General features: G+C 50.1%; 1 protein-coding gene across 2 annotated transcripts in view; it reads right to left on the reverse strand.

Annotated features, from left to right (window-relative positions):
- PHF12 (PHD finger protein 12) overlaps window positions 1-16,655 on the reverse strand; it is a 57,404-nt gene extending 40,749 nt beyond the window's left edge. For both annotated transcript variants that reach the window (XM_087702922.1, XM_087702921.1), the window contains exons 1-2: window positions 16,262-16,655; window positions 15,730-16,154 (exon numbers count right to left, since the gene is read on the reverse strand). In XM_087702922.1, coding sequence (XP_087559048.1) covers window positions 15,730-16,154; window positions 16,262-16,327 — 491 coding nt within the window. In that variant the 5' untranslated portion in view covers window positions 16,328-16,655. The remainder of the gene's footprint in view (window positions 1-15,729; window positions 16,155-16,261) is intronic.
- Window positions 16,656-20,806: the final 4,151 nt, after the last annotated feature.

A 20,806-nucleotide genomic window follows, 5' to 3' on the forward strand; every position in this document is an offset into this window, starting at 1 on the left:
AACACTGTCCTAACCACTGCTGGGGAATTCTGGGAGTTGAAGTCCGGACATCTTCAAGTTGCCAAGGTTGACAAACACTGGACTAGAAGACCCCCCCAAGGCCCCTTCCAAACCTAGGATTCTAGGTCTACCCATCTTAAAGCCTTCTGGCTGGGGAATTCTAGGAACGGAAGTCAGAGGGAGATCCAACTTGGAACTTAGTTAGACCAATTAACCAGTGGAACAGCTTGCCACCAGAAGTTGTGGATGCTCCAACACTGGAGGTTTTCAAGAAGAGAATGGACAGGCATTTTGTCTAGAAAGGTATTGTGTGCCCTGCTTGAGCAAGGGGCTGGACTAGAAGACCTCCAAGGTCCCTTCCAACTTTGTTATTTTCTTTTAAATGGGCTAGATACACCTAGTTCCCTTAACCATTCATCATAAAGATAGTCCTCAACTTATGACCATAATAAGAGCCCAAAATTTATGCTGCCAAGTAAGAAATCTGTTAAGTGAGTTTTGCCCCATTTTACGACTTTTCTTGTTAAGTGAATCGCTGCAGTTGTTAAATTAATAACACGGTTGTTGAGTGGATCTGGTTTCCCCATTTGACTTTGCTCGTCAGAAGGTTGCAAGGTATGATCACATGACCCCCCGGGAGACTGCGGCCGTCATAAAGGTGAGACAGTTGTGTAAATCGCATGACCATGGGGATGCTGCAACAGGGATAAGGGTGAAAAATAGTCATAAATCAGTTTTTTTCAGTGCCGTTGTTAACTTCAAACGGTCACTAAGTGAACTGCTGTAAGTTGGGGACTACCTGTATAATTTAGCCTCCTCCAGGCTGCTCCTCTCTGCAGAATTCTCAGTCCTCCAGGCCATGGAAGATGTTTTGCTTCTCATCCAAGAAGCTTCTTCAGCTCTGACTGGATGAGAGGAGCCAAGGTGGCGCAGTGGTTAAATGCAGCACTGCAGGCTACTGCTAGATCAGCAGTTCAGCGGTTCAAATCTCACCGGCTCAGGGTTGACTCAGCCTTCCATCCTTCCGAGGTGGGTAAAATGAGGACCCAGATTGTTGGGGGCAATATGCTGACTCTCTGTAAACCGCTTAGAGAGGCCTGAAAGGCCTATGAAGCGGTATATAAGTCTACTGCTATTGCTATATATATTCTTGGATGAGAAGCGAAAAATTTTCAAAAGGAAAACCACAAAGTCCAGTTGCCCCTTGAAAGAAAATCACCTATGGGTCTTCTCTGCAGACTCTCTAGGGCTGTGAGGGCCAATCTATGGCACGCATGGCACAGGTGGCACGCAGAGCCCTCTCTGCGGGAATGCCAGCTGTCGCCCCAGCCCACTTCCATCACGCATGTGTGCACGGTCTTCTGGCCCCGGTTGCACATGAACGGGGAGGCAGGGCATATGCGGGGTGCATGCGTGGGAGGGGGACGGACGCTTGCATTGCATTTTAGGGCCTCTGCGCACCCCATTTCAGCTTCCAGGTTGGTGCGGGAGGCCTCGTTTTGGGCCTGGAATGTCTCCTGCACCAACCTGGGAGCCAAAAATGGGTGAGGGGGGCCAGGGTGCAGGCACAGGGGAAGGGGGTGTCAAGCGCACATGTGTGTGGGGTTGGGTGGGTCACGCGCGCACTGCATTATGGGTGTGGGTGGGCGCATGCTTTTGGCACACAACAACAAAAAGGTTCGCCATCACGCTTCTAAGGCATATAAATATAATAAATGAAATGAAATAAATGAAATGAAATGTCTTGGCTACTACTACCATGTCTCTGCTAAGCTCCCAGCTTCCTTCGCCTTCCATCTCATTTCTGGAGATTAAAGGTGGGCGCCTTCTCAAAACCTGCCACAGAAACTCGTAAAAAAACCGATCCAAAGCTGCCCAGAGCAGCCACAGGCCAATCGGGGTGTGTATGTGTGTGTGTGTTAGAAAACTGACCCAGTGCAGAGAAAGCCGGGGGGGTTCAGGTTACAACAACTGGATTCTTAATTGCAACCACTCATTCCCAGAGTCCCAAAGTGCAGGTTGGCGCCACCACCACAAGACCCGGCACAGACGGGGCAGCTTTTGCCAAAACTACCCTTGCAAAGGAGTTCTGGAGTTACGAGTCTCCCTCTTAGCCGCATCTGAAGGACGTCAGTCGCCCATTGTCGGCTTCCTTTCCATCAAAGGCAAAAAATAAAGAGAAGGGGTGGGGGAGGGAAGCCCCTCTTTGTTGCCTTTCTGGACTATTTGAAACGACAGAATAGCAATAGCAATAGCAGTTAGACTTATATACCGCTTCATAGGGCTTTCAGCCCTCTCTAAGTGGTTTACAGAGTCAGCATTATTGCCCCCAACAACAATCCGGGTCCTCATTTTACCCACCTCGGAAGGATGGAAGGCTGAGTCAACCCTGAGCCGGTGAGATTTGAACAGCCGAACTGCAGAACTGCAGTCAGCTGAAGTAGCCTGCAGTGCTGCATTTAACCATTGCACCACCTCGAATGCCAAGAATCTTGGCATTTTAATGACGCTACGCTAAGAGGTTCACTTAGGGACCATTCAAAGTTGCAGCGGCACGGGAAAAAGTGACCTCTGAACAATTTTTCACACCATCGTCGCTTCTACTCCACTGGTCTCGTATTTATGACAGTCGCAGAGTCCAGGGGGGGGGGTGTCATGTGACTCCCCTCCCTTCAGGACAGCCACATTTAACAACCGTGTTATGAACTCAACAATTAATTGCAGCGATTCATTTAACAACGGTGGCAAGGTCGGTCACAAAATGGGGCAAATTCTCAGTTAACGTCTGTCTCGCTTGGCAACAGGAATTCTCGGCTCTATTGTGGCCATTAAGCCGAGGAGTGTATTTATAAGGCCAAAGCTTCGATAACAGCCAACACATACAAAAGCAGAGTTGCTTTGGGGGATTTTGAGAGAATTACAGAACCTCGTAAGTTACCGAGAGCGACTTTCTAGTTACCGAGAGCAAGTTGCGCATCTCCCATTATTCACACTTCGGCCACAATTAGCAAACTTCTTTCTCTGTCGAGCCCAGAAATATGTCTCGTTTCCTGTCCCTGAAGCTTGTTTTTTTTCCAATCAAGGAACAGCTCACCCAATATGTGTACTTGGCCAACGGCGTGATGGAATACCACTGAAAACATTTGATTTATTACTGCATTATGCCGCCCCTGGCAGGAATTACGAAGGGAAAATGAGGGGGTAATGGGAGTTCAATGTATGGTGGTGATTTGTGGCCTCCGTTTGCATCTCCTCAACCAGCCGAATTTCCCTTGCTGAAGTAACTGGGAGAGGGACCCTGGAGTCTCAATGGAGGATCATTTGAACATGGGCCAAAAAAGCTGAAACAATCTTGGGTTGAACAAACAAGAGGCATTAGTTCCGCTTTACGAAACCCTCGTAATGCCACACCTGGAATACTGCAACCACGACTGTTGTTGTGTTTTGAATTTCTGTTTTCTATTTTTATTTTCGTACCCGCTCCCCTTCTGATTGTTAGGCGCCCTGAGTCTTCCGGGAATAGGGCGGCATACAAGTCAAATAAAACCTAAACCTACTACCAAAAAGCCCCTCACCCCCCCCAAATAACTCAGCCCCAACTCCATGCCAAAGGCGAGGCTGCTTGTATGCCAGGCTGCTCAACCACCATTGAAAATTTTTTTAAAAACAGGTGATGAGACTTTGGAAAAAGTTCAGAGAAGAGCAACTAAGGCAGTGTTTCTCAACCTTGTCAACTTGAAGATGTCCGGACCTCAACTCCCAGAATTCCCCAGCAGTGGTTAGGACAGTGTTTCTCAACCTTGTCAACTTGAAGATGTCCGGACTTCAACTCCCAGAGTTCCCCAGCCAGCATTCGCTGGCTGGGGAATTCTGGGAGTTGAAGTCCGGACATCTTCAAGTTGACAAGGTTGAGAAACACTGAACTAAGGTGATCAACGACCTGGGGAGTAAAACACAGGAAGAACGGAATTGCAGGATTCGAGTTTGGCTAGTCTAGAGAAAAGAAGAATTAGGGGTGACGTGATAGCACCCTTCCAGTATTTGAGGGGCTGCCCCAAAGAAGAGGGGGGGTGTATTATTCTCCAAGGCACCAGAGGACAAGAAGGAAGCTAACCGTATACATTAGGCTAGACAAGAATTTGATGGTAAACTAGAACTATTTTGACACACACAAAAAATTGCACTTCGATGTCTTACTGATTGAGGAATGATGAAATGTTTGTTTTAAAAGAAAATAAAACTTTTGAACTAAAAAGAAAAAGGAAAAAAAGAAGAAGGAAGCTAACCAAAGAGAGAAGCAACCGGGAATTAAGGAGAAATTTCCCAACAGTGAGAAAAATTAACCAGTGGAACAGCTGGCCACCAGAAGTTGTGGGTGCTCCAACACTGGAGGTTTTTTAAGAAGAGACTAGACAGCCACTTCTCTGAAGTGGTAGAGGGTCTCCTGCCTGAGCAAGGGGCTGGACTAGAAGACCTCCAAGGTCCCTTCCATCTCTATTCTATTCTTAATTCTAAAGTAGCAACCTTAATTGTTATACAAGACACAAAGTAAATTGTGAATTAATTAGGCATCTTTCGGAAACCTGACACTCTGCTTTCTGTTTCCACGGGATACACATAAAATTCAAATTTTAAAAGTAATTCTCAAATGGGAGGGAATAAAAATAAACACCCAGTGGAACATTAGGATGGTTTTCGTTTAGAATTACTGTAGTTGCTCCTCCCGGGAGTTGAATCGCAGATAGCCCTTTTGACTTATAACCCGTTGCTTAGCAAATGTCTCAAGTTACGACGGCGCCCCGAACCGCTACTTATGGCCTGGATTCCAAGTTCTGATTTGCTGGGCTTCCCTTCCCCCCTGTGGTCACGGGACTTGGCAACTGGTTGACATCCTGCAGTCACAATTTGTGATTTTTTGTTTGTTTGTTGTAACACAGCAAACAACAGGATTGCTAAACAACAGCCCCCCCCCCCCCCACACACAAAGGGCTGTAAAACCAGGTGTGTGGTCATAAATGAGCCTGCTTAACAACCAACACGACTTGCGACCGTCACTATAGGCTCTATTATGATCATTAAATCGAGGATTACCTGTAGATGCATTTTTAGTTCCCTGCCAAGACGTTAATACAGGTAGTCCTCGACTTACGACTCCAATTGAGCCCAACATTTCTCTTGTGAAGTGAGACATTGGTTGAGCAAGGTTTGCTCCATTTTAAGACTGTTCCAGCTACAGTTGTTAAGTGAATCGCTGCGGGTGATAAGCTAGCCACGCGGCTATGAAATGGATCTAGCCACTCCGTTGACTTAGCTGGTCAGGAGGTCACAAAAAGTAGGGGAAATCCAATGACCGTGGGACACTGCAAGCGCCAGAAGAGGTGGTCGTAAGTGTGAGTCTGCAAGGAAATTTCATTTCAACGTAGGCCGATTTTAGTGTACACAATAAAAGTTGTTCTAAAAGTGTCTAAATTTTGATCACACAATCCATCATGGGGATATTACAAAGGTTAAATGTGAAAAACGGCCGTAAGCCTTGAGTTACAGGTAGTCCTCAACTTACAACCACAGGTGAGGGGAGGGAAGGAGGATTAGGGATGTTTGGTGCCCTGAGTCACAGGTAGTCCTTGACTTATGACCAAAGCTGAGACCAACTTTTTTTCTCTTTTTTTGGCTAAACAAGCCAGTGTTTAAGTGAGTTTTGCCCCATTTGGCTACCTTTCTTGCCACCGTTGTGAAGTGAATCACCACAGGTGTTAAGTTAGTCACACGGTCATTAAGTGAATCTGGCTCCCCCCCCTTGACTTTGCTGGTTGCAAAAGGGGATCACGTGATCCCGGAATACTTCAACCGTCATAAATACGAGTCCGTTGTCAAGCCTCTGAATTTGGATCATGTGACCGCAGGGATGTTGCAACCCTTTTTTCAGTGCTGTTGTAACTTCCAACGGTCACTAAAGGCACTGTCGTAAGTCGAGGACTACCTAAACCCGGCTTGGGCTGTTGTGGAGGGAAGCGCAGAAACGTGAGCAACTCTCATGGGCTTCATCTGGTGAGAGAGATAAGCCGAGAGAGGACTTTCATTTGCAGTGCACATCTGCCTCCTGGGTCTTAGCCAGAAATATCTCCGCAACGTCGGACTTCGCTCCTTGGCAGAAGCTTCTGGCAAGAGAACACAGGAAGTCCTCGGCTTACGACCATCCGTTCAGTGACCCCCTTGGAAGTTACAATGGCGCTAGAAAAAGGAGACCCAGGGCCAGCCTTCACACTTACGACCCACTGTTGCAGGATTCCCCATGACCAAGGGATCAACATCCAGATGCTTGCCCACCGGCTCGTATTTATGACGGTTGCAGTGTCCCAGGGTGGTGGGGGTGGTGTGTTTGCGTGATCCCCTTTTGCGACTTTCCGACAAGCCAAGTCAATGGGCGAGCCACAATAGCAGTAGACTTATATACCGCTTCATAGGGCTTTCAGGCCTCTCTAAGCGGTTTACAGAGAGTCAGCATATTGCCCCCAACAATCTGGGTCCTCATTTTACCCACCTCGGAAGGATGGAAGGCTGAGTCAACCCTGAGCCGGTGAGATTTGAACCGCTGAACTGCTGATCTAGCAGTAGCCTGCAGTGCTGCATTTAACCACTGCGCCACCTCGGCTCCAATCACTTAATAACCGTGTTCGTAACAACTGCGCTGATTCGTTTAACAACTACGGCAAGGAAGGTTGCAAAACAGGGGCCCAAGGTCGCTGAACCACCGTCTTGGTTAGCAACTGAAATTTGGAGCTCCATTTTTTTGGGTCGTTAAAGTCGACTTGCACTCCAGGAATTCACCCAGCTCCTGTTTTGGATGGCCTCGACGCTTGAAAATCCTCAAGAGAAAAGCATTTTTAATGGTCGTGCCAAGTTTATAAAAACTGTCCCTGAAACAGCCAGTTTGGGAAGGTTTTTTTTTCCTTGGCTGGGTGGGGCCATGGATCCATCCTCCTTTGGCTACGATGCCTTTCCCCCCCCTTTTACAATTCTGCCCTTCTGGCAGCTCTTCCGCTACGAGGCTTCTTTTGATATCTGGATAGAATAATCCCAGCAGCCCAAGGAAGAGATCCTCCAGAAGTTAACAGGGAAGCCGTAATTAACAGTAATTGTGCTTAATTCGTTCTAAAACCAAATTAATGGTCCTGTTACTTACTTTTTCCAAGTCTAACTGGAGGGCGAAACGGGGAACGTGGCTCAAGGAATCTCCAACCCATTATCCACTCCTTCAAACTGCTTCCGCCCCCCCCCCCCCCCCGGCCGCCTGAGCCTTCTGGACGCTGCTACCCCCTTTCCTTTCTCTTTCCTCCCCAAGTCAACTAAGGTGATGGATAAAGGAGAGTATTTTAGCTCGGGGTTCAAACTGTGCGGCCCTGGGTGCCCTCTGAGCTCGGCTTGTTTTCTTGCAGACGTTTCATGACCCAAACTAAGTAACGCCATCAGTGCTGGGAGGTGGCGCGGTGGTTAAATGCAGCACTGCAGGCTACTTCAGCTGACTGCTAGATCAGCAGTTCAGCGGTTCAAATCTCACCGGCTCAAGGTTGACTCAGCCTTCCATCCTTCCGAGGTGGGTAAAATGAGGACCCGGATTGTTGTTGGGGGCGATATGCTGACTCTGTAAACCGCTTAGAGAGGGCTGAAAGCCCTATGAAGCGGTATATAAGTCTACTGCTATTGCTATTGCTCTACGCAAACCCTGTAAAGGTAGCAGGGTTGGCGTTACCTAGCTCAGTGGTTCCCAAACTTGGCAGCTTTAAGACTTGTGGACTTCAACTCCCAGAATTCTCCAGCCAGCAGAGCTGGCTGGAGAATTCTGGGAGTTGAAGTCCACAAGTCTTAAAGCTGCCAAGTTTGGGAACCACTGACCTAGCCGAGTCAGGGAAGGTTTGCAAGAAAGCAATAATGCTCAGAGAGCACTAAGGGCCCCACAATCTTCCTCCCCTCCTCCCTTCTGCACTGATGATGTTCCCTAGTCAGGTAATGAAAGGACGAGGCAAGAAAACCATCGAGCCCAGAGGGCACCTCAACGAAGGAGGCCCAGGATTCTGGTGAATGGCTCCATCGAAGGGTCTTTTTCTTCTGTAACAACAGATTGTGACGCTGCTCGGTCCATCCATCCAATGGCTGCCAAAATAGAAGCCTCTCCTGTATGGCGTGTTGTTATTACCACAGAAGTCCTCTGAAGAGGTTTCAGAGCAGGTCACCACGCTCCCCCAGCCAGGATGGGGGTCCCTTCTCAGCCCTTCCATCTCCTACCACTGGAGAAGAATCTGGGGCCTTTGGACGACCAAAGATTTACTGCTAGGCATCAGAGAAGACCAACAAAGATTATTAAGGGACTGGAGGATAAAACATGTGAATAACAGTTGCAGGAATTGGGGATGTCTAGCTTAATGAAAAGAAGGATGAGGGGAGACATGATACCAGCCTTCCAAAATCTCAGGGGTTGCCTCAAAGAGGGAGTCAAGCTATTCTCCAAAGCACCTGAGGGCCGAACAAGAAGCAATGGGTGGAAACTAATCAAGGAGAGAAGCAACTTAGAACTGAGGAGAAACTTCCTGACAGTGAGAACAATGAATCAGTGGAACAGAAGTTGCCTCCAGAAGTTGTGAATGCTCCAACACTGGAAGTCTTTAAGAAGATGCTGGATAGCCATTTGTATGAAACGGTATAGGGTTTCCTGCCTAGGCAGGGGGTTGGCCTAGAAGACCTCCAAGGTCCCTTCCAACTCTGCTATTGTATTATATTGTAATTGTATTAATGAAAAGAAGGCCGAGGAGAGACATGATAGCAGCCTTCCAAAATCTCAGGTGTTGCCCCAAAGAAGAGGGAGTCAAGCTATTCTCCAAGGCACCTGAGGGCAGGACAAGAAGCAAGGGTGGAAACTAACTAAGGAGAGAAGCAACCTAGAACTAAGGAGAAATTTCCTAACAGTGAGAAAAATTAACCGGTGGAACAAACGGTGGGTGCTTCATCACTGGAGTTTTTAAAGAAACCTTTCTCTGGAATGATGTAGGGTATGGATGTCCAACCTTGGGAATGTTTTAAGAGTTGTGAACTCCAACTCCCAGAATTCCTCAGCTAGCATGGTTGAAGTTGAGGTCCACAAGTCTTAAACGTTCCAAGGTTGGACCTCCCTGGTATAGGATCTCCTGCCTGCACAAGGGGATTGTACTAGAACAGCGGTCACCAACCTTTCAGACCTCAGGGACCACTAAATCCATAATTTTAAATCCCGTGGACCACTAATACGATTTAAAAAAAAAGATAAATAGTATTTAGTGCAATATAAAAAAAAATGCAAATAATTTTTCTGGGGACCACCAAAATTTTCTCACCAGTTGGTGACCACTGGACTAGAAGACCTCCAAGGCCCCTTCCAACTCTCTTCTGTTATCATGTCCTTTGTGGTAATCTAAAGCAGGTTACAATCCAGATTTCCCAAAAGCTGATCACTTAAAGGTTGAAACTTTTAGGAGTGCTTCTTAAAATTCACACCACCACCACCCCATTTTAGAAGTCCTCTCCTCACACGCATGCAGCCAGCAACTGAGGAGCACCTCAAAGAGGGGCACATATGCAATCCATGCTTAATATACTTTCCACAGTGCGTAGAGCTGGTGAATGACTGACTTATTTTGCGTATTTAAAATGTTTATCCTTCACGCTTCGTCTGGAAGGACTCCTTGCGCAGCCATTAGAGAGAGTGTCAACCCAACGTGTTATCAAATAATTCACCTTTGTGCCACCAGTAACCTTATCTGAACAATCGTAAAAGGAGGTAAGGCCTCCATAAACAGTGGAGAACTACCTGCCAGGTGGCAAATAGCAGGGTCAGTTCTCAGTAGCACCTCTGGGTAAAGCCTGAAAGGGGCCCCGTTTAGGAGATGAAGGGACAAGGCTGGCCAAATGGGACTCCAGTCCTTGGCCATCGTCTCTGAACATCCCGAAGGTGGCAGAATTTTAAGCATTTTACAAAATGCCAGACTTTTGAGGAAGCGTTTTACAGGAAGGGTCCTGGGTGCTTCTCCGAGCTTGGTTGTTTTCTTGCAGATGTTTAATTACCAAACTAGGTAACATCATCAGTGCTACCAGTGTTATTACTGTACTGTTACAACAGCAATGAGGCTCTTGTCTAGTTGGGTAATGAATTGTCTGCAAGAAAACCACAAAGCACAGAGAGCTCCAAGGACCCCAGAGTCCTCCTCGCCCCCTCCCTTTCTCATTCTCCTCCATTCTCCAGCCCCCCCCCCTTCTAGCATCCTCCTCGTCATCCTCCTTCCTTCCTTCATTATCCTCCTCTCTGAAATTCCTCCCCCACCCCCTTTGTAGCCTGATGTTGTTAACTAGCTGGTAATGAAACATCTGCAGTTAAAACCACCAAGCTCAGAAAGCATCAAAGACCCCCACCTACAAATATTCTCCTTTATGGGAACTTTTTACATAGGCTGGAGGAAACCAACAAACCACAAGGACCATTTTTAAATGCTAGATAAAGATCAGAACTGGGGCACCTGCAGCAGGTTGGAGCCGGGAGGAACAAATGCATTCAGATGAACAGTTATCTGTGCCCCCCTTAGAAGGCAAAAACAGCACGCACTCGGGTCTGTCAGAGAACAGGAAGAAACTGGAACTCCTCAGCAAGGCAGACTCAACTCCAGAGTTTCCCTTCAAGCCCTCCTCACAGCACAGGCCTCCAAATGGCTGACCTCTGTTGAGAGCAGCCCAGCCAAACCGAAAAAAAACCATACGGGGAAGCAAAGCCAGTTCCTTAAAGGTACAGAGCGAGCAACTAGGAAGTAGCCTCCAGGAAGAAAAAAAATCACAAAAATAATATGAAGTGAGGAAGTAGTAGAACAGTGTTTCTCAACCTTGTCAACTTGAAGATGTCTGGACTTCAACTCCCAGAATCCCCCAGCCAGCGAATGCTGGCTGGGGAACTCTGGGAGTTGAAGTCCAGACATCTTCAAGTTGACAAGGTTGAGAAACACTGTCCTAACCACTGCTGGGGAATTCTGGGAGTTGAAGTCCGGACATCTTCAAGTTGACAAGGTTGAGAAACACTGTAGTAGAAGGCCCTTTTAAAGGCCGCCAGCAAAGTCCCAAAGGTGCTTTTTCAAAAGGCAAGTGGACTTTGTTGTTGTTGTTTTTCCTCGAAGACGTTTCCCTTCTCGTCCAAGAAGCTTCTTCAGTTCTTCACTTCTTCGGAACTGAAGAAGCTTCTTGGAAAGAGAAGCGTTTTCAAGGAAAACAGAGAGCCCAGCTGCCTTTGGGACAACCGTGACCCGGGTGACTTGAGAATCTCCATAAGACACGAAACGTTCAAGTTCCTTATACAGGGCCAGTGTCTTTTTTTTTTTTCAAAAGGTGTTGCAGCTGATTTCAAAGGTTTTGGAACTCTTGACTTTGAGAGGTTATCAGCGGGACGGACAAGAAGATGATTCACGAAGGTTTGGAGAAGGATTTTTACAACCGGGGGGAAAACAAATTCCGTTTGCTCTCTGCCACTATCAGTTTATTTCCTAGTTACCTGCAAAACAAAGATCCCCTTTTTCCCCTTGGTGAAGTTCCTTTAATTACAGAGATCCCTTTAAGCAAACCATCCTGACGATGTTCCGGAAGTCTTTAGAAACCTGGCTTCTCTCCCAGGCCTTGGGCTAGGGTGTCTGTGGAGCCCTGGGACACAATTTGCAGTTTGCCTGCGTGTTTAGATTCATTTTTTTTTAAAAAAAAAAACTGTTTATCTATTTTACATCTAAGCTTGCCCAGAGTCATTCTGGAGTTGGGTAACTTCTAAATCTTAACAGCGTGGACGGTATCTGTCCTTTGCAAAGCCAGGCTCACCCACAAAATGATAAAACGTACTTTGGGAACAGCCGGCGAAAATTAATGTATATATTAAGCGCATATTAAAAAGGAGGGAAGGAATGAAGATTATTAAGCTAAAGGCATACGGTATTGTTACGCTCCCCCCAGTCTGATGTTTCCAAATGTGTTAAGAGGGCTACTTGGCAAATTCCCAGCCAATGTGGCCATCATACATGTAGAACAACATATATGAAGGCACCTGATTGGAGGAACGGTGAAAGGAAACGAAACAGTCAAGCATCTCCTAGCTATTTTTAAATTATTATTTTTTTAATTCACAAAAGCTGCTCAAAGAATCGGTTGTGCTAACGTCAGCATATTGGCTGCAGCAGAAAGAACAAGCCTGCACCGAACAGAAGTTTTCAAAACACACACGATAACTTTCTCGCTAATCTCCATTAAAACGTAGCATGTCCCGAGAGGAAAGAATAGACTGGGCATAAAATATGGGTGTGCAAATTCCAAAGAAATACAAAAGGAGACAGGATGCTCCATTTATCTATTTTGCCAGGCCGTCGGCCGAGGTTCCACAAACTCTTTTCTAAGAGTTTCCTATGTATTTTCTAAACAATGCCATGGCAACCGTCGGCAGCTATCTTCCGATATCTTGAAAAGGAAGTCTACGGATGTCATCTATGCACACACACGCAGCCAGGATTCTCATCTGACCGAAAGGCAGGGGCTCTCTCTAAATGGAGCTTGCTCCTAACTGTAATCCTTTTAGTACAAATTAATCCTTCGCCGACTATCCACAGGCTGCATCCTGGTTGCATGAAATCACAAGGGAAGCGGCCAGGTCAGCGTCAGCGAGAACGCATCTAAGGCAGACAGGCTTTTCTTTGTTTGACAGGCAAGTTTTGAGTAGGTACAGTTCAGAAACAACGCGGCCTATCGCACACAGAGGAAAGGCGAAGAAGGGCCTTATTTTTCAGGACAGCCCCCCTGCTCCAAAAACACCGCCCCCCTCTCTCATTTTCCACCAAGAGGTCATCAGTTTCCCTCGCGCCGAGCAGCTTCTCTCCTTTCTCGCGAGTAATAAAGCCTAGATTTTATAAGAGCTGGGAGGCAGAGCGGTGCTGATGCCAAGGGGCCCAAAGCCCGACCTATAAAATCCAACTCCAGCACTCCCCAGACGGAGGAACAAGGCAGGGTCCTCGCCAGCCCCTAATAATGGCCAGCTTCTGCCATTTTCCTTCCCTAGTCTGCCTCCCCTTCCCCAACGTAAGCTAGACTCCAATGTCCAGCGGCTCCCAACAAGAAAATGCCTAGAGCGACTGCGGGCGAGAAGGAGCCTTGTTTGAAGTCGAAGCAAGAAATGCAAAGCAAAAAAAAAATTTTTTTTTATTTGCAACTGTGTAAACAATACAAGCCAGCCCAGCGCCACGGAAAGCGGGGCCCAAGTTAAACAAATGCGGAAAGAAAGGCCTCCCCTGTGCGCTGCCAGTTTATATAATTTAAACAAAAACAAATGCCGGGGGAAAGAAGAACTGAAATGCCACCTTCAATTAAACAGCCATTTGCCTTCCGCCCAAAAGCAGCTCAGGGCCATCTTAAAAAAAAGAGGCATGGAGTGACCCTTCCCCCCCCCCCAAACAGCTCCTCACCCGCAGCCTCCGGGAGGCAAAATGGTTGGCTGAGAGGCGGCGGCAGCAGCGTGGCCCTGCAGAAGCCAAGGGGAGGCAAGTCTCGGTTCCGCCAATGAAAAGGGCAGAGGAGGATGGGAGCCATTCCTCCAGGAGCTGCCAGGAGCCATTGAGAGGGTGGCAACGGCCACTCTCTCTCTCCCCCTCTTGTAGATGCGCTGGGGCGTAACTCTCAACACAGACAATGGCTGGGAGGTGGCAAGGCCGACATCCAGCACAGGCCAGGCTGGGCCGTCGTCGGTGTAACTGTCCTAGGGGCACAGAATTCAGGCTACTGTCCTCCTCCTCCTCCTCGGCTTCTCCAGCCTCCTTCCCTTTCAGGGCGGGCCGTGTCCTTCCAAAGCCTCAGATCACACCAGCCACCTTGCCGGTGGGGTCATCACCTCCTCCTTCCTGCTGACCAGCTCAAAAACTTTCGGCCGCCTCCCGTCGCAAACCTGAGGCCCAGCCCGGCCCAGATCCCCAGCCAGGTGGAAGAGGAGGGCTCCGGGGGAGGGCACAAAAGCCACCGGAGGCTCGCTTCCCTGCTGACCCTCCCGATCTGGAGGCGGCAGGCGAGGACGCCTTGGCCTGTCGCACCGCCTTCCTTTTATGGCTGCTGCTGCTGCCACCGCCGCCGCCACCGCCTCTTCCCTGCGCTCCTGCCAGCTCCGGAGGCCTGCACCACCCAGCCAGCCTGCCTGCCTGCCTGCCTGCCTAGCGAGCAAAGGCACCTTCTTTCAAACCGAGCTCCCTGATCCCCAGGCCGAGGCTGCCAAACTCAAACAATGGGCAGAGAAACCTGCAGCAGATTTCCCCGGCTGGAAGAGGAGGAGGAGGAGGAGCCGAAAAGCACCTCCAGGCTATAAACAAAAGAGGGAGGAAGCAGCCCCAGCCTGCCTGGGTCTACTTGGGAGTAGCTGGCACCCTCCTCCTCCTCCTTTCTCCTCCTCCCAGCCAAGAGGGCCCCAGCCCAGCGTCCCTCCCTCCCTCCCTCCCTGGATGAGCGGGCTTGGCTGGGCCTTGGAGGCTGATGGGGGAAGGGGGCTCGGCTGGCAGGGGGGGGGGGAGGAGGCGGGGAACACCAGGAGGGGCCCAATGGGCAAAATGGCGCTGGAGGAAAAGAGGCAGCAATCCCAGGCGGGTTGCCATGTTGTCGGCGTCCTGCCCGGTGGGGATGGGAAGCAGCCGGGATAACAGGCGGGGCAGGGATAACGGACGGGCAGGGCCCGGAAGGATGAGAGTAAGGAGGGGGGAGGGAAGAAGGAAGGAAAGGGGAAGGAGAGAAGGATGGGTGGATGGAAGGGAGTGGAAGGAAGGGAAGAAAGGAAAAGGAGGGAGAGAAAGTGGAGGGAAGGGAGAGAGATGTACAGGGAAGAAAAAAGGGAGGAGGGAAGAAAATAAAGGAAAAGGATGGAAGGAAGGTAGACGGAAGGGGAAAAAAAGAAATGGAGAAAGGAGAGGAAAGAAGGGAAAAGCAGGGAAGGGAGAAGGATAGATGGAAGAAAGGAAGGGAGAGACAGAGAGGGGAAAGGAAGAGGGAAAGAAGTAAGGGAAGAAAAGGATAGAAGGAAGGTGGAAGAAAGGGAGAAGGATAGATGGAGGGAAGAAGGAAAGAAAGAGGGGAGGGAAGAAGGGAAAAGCAGGGAGAGATAGAGAGCAGAAAGAAGGAAGTAGGGAAGGGAGAAGGATAGAAATGAGAGGGAGGGAAGTAGGAAGGAAGGGAGAGAGCTATGGAGGGAAGAAGAGAAGAAAGAATGAGGTTAGGAAAGAAAGAAAAAAAGGAAGAAAGGGAGGATAGATGGAGGGAAGAGGGAAAGGAGGAGGGAAGAGGGAAAGAAGCAAACGGAGAAGGATAGATGGATAGGAATGAGCGAGGGAGGGAAGAAGAGAAGAAAGAAAGAGGTTAGGAAAGAAAGAAAGAAAAAAGAAGGATAGATGGAAGAGGGAAAGAAGGAAAGGGAGAAGGATAGACGGATAGGAATGAGAGCGAGGGAGGGAAGAAGAGAAGAAAGAGGGAAAGAAGGAAGGAGGTTAGGAAAGAAAGAGGAAAAAAGAAGGATAGATGGAAGAGGGAAGGGAGAAGGAGAGATGGATGGGGATGAGAAGGAAGGAAGGAAGGAAGGAAGGAAGGAAGGAAGGAAGGAAGGAAGGAAGGAAGAAGGAAGGAAGGGAAGGAGGGCCGGTGTCCCCCTCTCCCCCCCTCACTCACCAGCACTGGAGGTGGAAGGCGGCCGGGCAGTGGTCGCAGCACAGAAGGTCGCCGCCCTCCTTGCAGCTGTCGCAGCTGTCGTGGTTCGTGGCGCGGCCGCTGCGCCGTTGGGCGGCCGAGGAGGAGGCGGAGGAGGAGACCGAGGAGGGCTGGTGGTGCTGGTGGTGATGCTGGTGGGGGCCTCCGGCGTGCGGGGCCGCCCCATGCGGGTGCCCAGCGATGCCCGCCGGGGGCACCGAGGGGTTGTTGTGATGGTGGTGGTGGTGATGGTGGTGATGCTGCGGATGGAAGTGGTGCGCTGGGTGACCGTCGCCTCCGCCTCCTCCTCCGCCTCCTCCTCGCTCCGGCCGCCGACTCCGCTTCTCGCTCCCGCCGCCGCCGCCGCTGTCGTCGCTCCGCGGAGGGGCCAGCAGCGCCTGGATTTGCTGCGGGGGGAGGGAGGGAGGGGGGGGGAGTCGGTCATCCGGGCACCTGACGGGACCCCCCCCCCAGCCCCTCCCCCCTCTGCTCCCCTCCCCCCTCCCGCGCTCACCTCCATGAGGCCCCCCGTGGTGTCCAGGTCGTAGACCACCGTCTTGGCCTCCATCCTCTCCCACATCCAAGGGCGAGGGCCGGGCCGCAGCGCGACGCTCAGGCCGGGCCGGCGGGGGAAGCGCGTCGTCGTCGCCGCGGGGCCGCGGGGGACTGTCGGTCGCCGCCTGGGGCTCGGCCTACCCGACGGGCCTTCTCCTGAGGGGGCCTTCCTCCGCCGCCTCCTCCTCCGCCGGGACAGGCCGCGGGCCGGCTGAGGGGGCGGCTGCCATGACAGGGGGCGGGGCCCTCGCCGCCGCTGAGGGGAAGGTCGCCCGCCGCCGCCGCCGCCGCCGCCTCACATGCAGGGCCCCGCCGCCGCCGCTGCCACAGCGCTCGTCGCGCAGGCGCACCGCCGCCTCCCCGCCGCCCCGGGAGCATGCGCGCGGCGGCGGGCCTCTGCCGCGCAGGCGCGGGGCGGCCGTACCAAAAAAAAAAAAAAAACACAACACGGCTTCTGGTTCGCTCGAGGGGGAAAGGCAGCGCTTTGGGTGCTCTAAGCCGCGCATGCGCGACGATGCAACCTCCTCTTCTCCCCCCGTCTTGCCCCCCTCCCGTTCGGCTCCGTTTCCGCGCCCCGCCTTGCCCCCCCCCGTCTCCCGTGTGCGCAAGCGCCGCTCCGCGCGCGGGCGGCCTTGGTTTGCGCACGCGCGGCCGCTCCGGCACTATTTTTGTTACTTCCCCCCCGTCTTTCTGCGCAAGCGTGGCCTGCCCCCCCTTTTTCCTTCATTCTTTCCGTCCCCGTTCTGTCGTGCGCATGCGTCACTCTCTAAGGTCTGCGCCTGCGCGAAGTGACCTTTTATATATTATTTTTGTTTCATTGCAAATGTACAACCGCGTTTATAGTCGTGACTTAAAATAATGTTTTCATAAATAATGCGGGCTTATAACTTAGGCGAGGAGTATTTTATTTTGTTCCCTGTTTTTTTTCCCCAATAGCGCAGGTGCTTCGTTGCGCATTGGCTATACCAGGCGGTCGTCGGAGTAACAGGAGGTGGGTCCCTCGCGCATGCGCGGAAAGTGCCAGGACGTGAGTCTGCGCACTACCGGCGAGCAGTACTGCGAAGGGAAAGGGGAGCAGTTCTTTTGTTCGCACGCCGAATATGCCGGCTCTTTTCGAGGCTCTGCAAAGGGCTCGGTGTTGTGCGGTGACAACTCTGCACGTCACATAGCCGGAGAATGGCGGACCGGGAGCATCTTTGGGCCACAATGAAAGGGGGGGGGCGCGGAGGAGCCTTATGAGGAGGGGGCTTGCAGATCACGATGGAGAGGGGCGAGGCTGGAGGGGAGACAGGCGCACCCGCCGGGGTGGACCATCTACACGGGTGGATTCGTTCGTGTGAACAGGGATAGGAAGGGTCTCCGGGGAGATAATGCCCTTCCTGTAGGGCAATCCTAATTCTCTGGGGTCGCAGGCTGGAATTGGGGAGGGGGTCCTCCCCTGGGCGTGGTGCGTGGTGGGGGGAGCCCTGGGGGTGCATTGCATTTGCAGAAAGTGGAACGGCATTTCTTTTTGGGGGGGCAGCGGATGGAAGGGGCAGCACTTTTAGGGAGCAGAAGGTGGGACGTAGAGGATGGGGGGCGCTGGGGGTCCCCATGCCACGCCGGATATTAGAGACGGTGGGGGGGGGTTGATCTTTCTCTTGGCAGAAAAGCTGGCATAGCTTGCAGAACGTCAGGCCTCTGGAAAGCATCCATTCCTGGAATGGCTCCCTGTCTGGGTGGGGGGAACAAAAGGTTGCCCATTCGGTGGGGTCCCTGGTGTTCCCTGAGCTGGGTGGTGGTCTGCTAACTGTGGAGAAATAGAACCGCACTAAAGAGTAGAATAGAATATTGAACGGAATAGAAAAGAAAAGAAAAGAAATATGGAATGGAATAAAACAGAACGGAACAGCAATAAGAGTGGAATAGAAAAGGACAGAATAGCAAAAAGAATTAGAATAGAATAATGAATGGAATAGAACAGAATAGCAATAAGAATAGACTAGAACAGAATAAGGAATAGAATAGAATATGGAATAGAATAGAATAAAATAGAACAGAAAAGAATAAGGAATGGAATAGAAGCTGGAAGGGACCTCAGAGGTCTTCTAGTCCAGCCCCCTGCTCATGCAGGAAAACCTATGCAGAAAACTCCGGCAACCTTTTCTTCAAGGAGAGACGCAACCTAGAAGGGAAGGAGGAATTTCCCGACGGGGAGAACAATTCATCCGTGGAACAAGAACTGGCCTCCAGGAGTTGCGGCTGCTCCAACACTGGAAGTTTTTAAGACGAGATCGGAGAACCATTTGTCTGAAGGGGGAAGAGGGTTTCCTGCCTAAACAGGGGGGGTTGGAGTTGGAATAGAATAGAGCTGGAAGGGACCTCGGAGGTCTTCTAGTCCAGCCCCTTGCTCAAGCAGAATAACTATGCCATCTCAGACAAGCAACTGTTCAGTCTCTTCTTAAAAACCTTCATTGATGGAGCACGCACAACTTCTGGTGGCCAGCTGTTCCACTGTTTAATTGTCCTCACTGTTAGGAAATTTCTCCTGAATTCCAGGTGGCTTCTCTCCTTGATTAGTTTCCATCCGTTGTTGTTTCTTCTCCTGCCTTCTGGTGCTTTGGAGAATAATTTGACCCCCTCTTCTTTGTGGCAGCCCCTCAAATAATTAGAACACTGCTATCATGTCTCCCTTGGTCCTTCCCTTTATTAAACTAGCAGAATAACAGCATTGGGAGGGACCTTAGAGGTCTTCTAGTCCAGCCCCCTTGCTCGAGCAGGAGACTCTATACTGTTTCAGACAAATGCCTGTCCGATCTCTTCTTGCAAAACCTCCAGTGACGGAGCAGCCACAGCTTCTGGTGGCCAGCTGTTCCACTGGTTAATTGTCCTCACTGTTAGGAAATTTCTCCTGAATTCCAGGTTGCTCCTCTCCTCAATTAGTTTCCATCTGTTGCTTCTTGTTCTGCCTTCGGGGGCATCCTCTTCACGACCTCTTTTCCTTGTTACTTCCTGGGAGGGGGCTTCATGGTATCCAAAGGACAACATCCAGATTCAGTCACAATTTTGTCCATATATGGCATCAACCTTGTCAACGCTCAAGTTTCCTCTTTCCACTATGTATTCCAAGTGGACAGTGATTAATTTATATATGTATATATAACAGAATGGGAAGGGGCCTTGGAGGTCTTCTAGTCCAGCCCCCTGCTTAGGCAGGAAACCCTACACACTTTCAGACAAATGGTTCTCCAACATCTTCTTAAAAACTTCCAGTGTTGGAGCATTCACAGCTTCTGGTGGGAACGTCAGGAAATTCCTCCTCCGTTCTAAGTTGCTTCTCTCCTTGATTAGTTTCCACCCATTGCTTCTTGTTCTGCCCTCAGGTGCCTTGGAGAATAGCTTGACTCCCTCTTCTTTGGGGCAGCCCCTGAGATATTGGAAGGCTGCTATCCTGTCTCCCCTGGTCCTTCTTTTCATTCAACTAAACATACCCAGTTCCTGCAACCGTTCTTCATATGTTTGAGCCTCCAGACCCTTAATCCTCCTTGTTGCTCTTCTCTGCACTCTTTCTAGAGTCTCCGCATCCTTTCTACATCGTGGCAACCAAAACTGGATGCAAATATTCCAAGTGTGGCCTTATTACCAAGGCCTTGTAAAGTGGCATTAACCCTTCACGTGATCTTGATTCTCTCCCTCTGTTGATGCAGCCTAGAACTGTGTTGGCTTTTTTGGCAGCTGCTGCCCACGGCTGGCTCCTATTTAAATGGTTCTCCACTAGGACTCCAAGATCCCTTTCACAGTTAGGACTTTTGAGCAAGGTTCCACCTATTCTACACCTGTGCACTTGCTTAAATGCAGAACCTCAATTTTTTTTCATGAATGATATACATTTTAACGGATTAACAGAGTTGGAAGGGACCTTGGAGGTCTTCTAGTCCAACCCTCTGCCTAGGCAGGAAACCCTATACCGTTCCAGACCAATGGCTATCCAGCATCTTCTTAAAGGCTTCCAGTGTTGGGGCATTCACAACTTCTGGAGGCAACTTCTGTTCCACTGGTTAATTGTCTTCACTGCCAGGAAATTCCTCCTCAGTTCTAAGTTGCTTTTCTCCTTGATTAGTTTCCACCCATTGCTTCTTGTCCTGCCCTCAGGTGCCTTGGAGAATAGCTTGACTCCCTCTTCTCTGTGGCTCCCCGTTGGGAAAGCGAATGCGTTCAGAGAAGCCTTGTGAGAGTTGTGTTTGGGAACACACAAACCAGCATACAGAGAGACTGCAATTTAAATAGGCTTTTACTTTTGTGGAAATAGAAGTATCAGAGTCCATCAAACTGTCCAAGTCATACACGGATAAGACAGTCAGTCATAAATGTTTTTCAGTCAAGGGATAATCCAAATAACATAGTCCATAATCATACAAACAGTCCGGTACACAAAGTTTGCTAGCAGTTGCAAAACTTACAATAGCTCACACTGATCACCACACGGCACCTCTAACAGCCAGCTTCCAAACACTCAGATCAGATC

This window comes from Thamnophis sirtalis, unplaced genomic scaffold, assembly GCF_051295495.1.
Source record: "Thamnophis sirtalis isolate CommonGarterSnake01/CBP01778 unplaced genomic scaffold, rThaSir2_p1.2 scaffold_17, whole genome shotgun sequence".
NCBI lineage: Eukaryota > Metazoa > Chordata > Lepidosauria > Squamata > Natricidae > Thamnophis > Thamnophis sirtalis.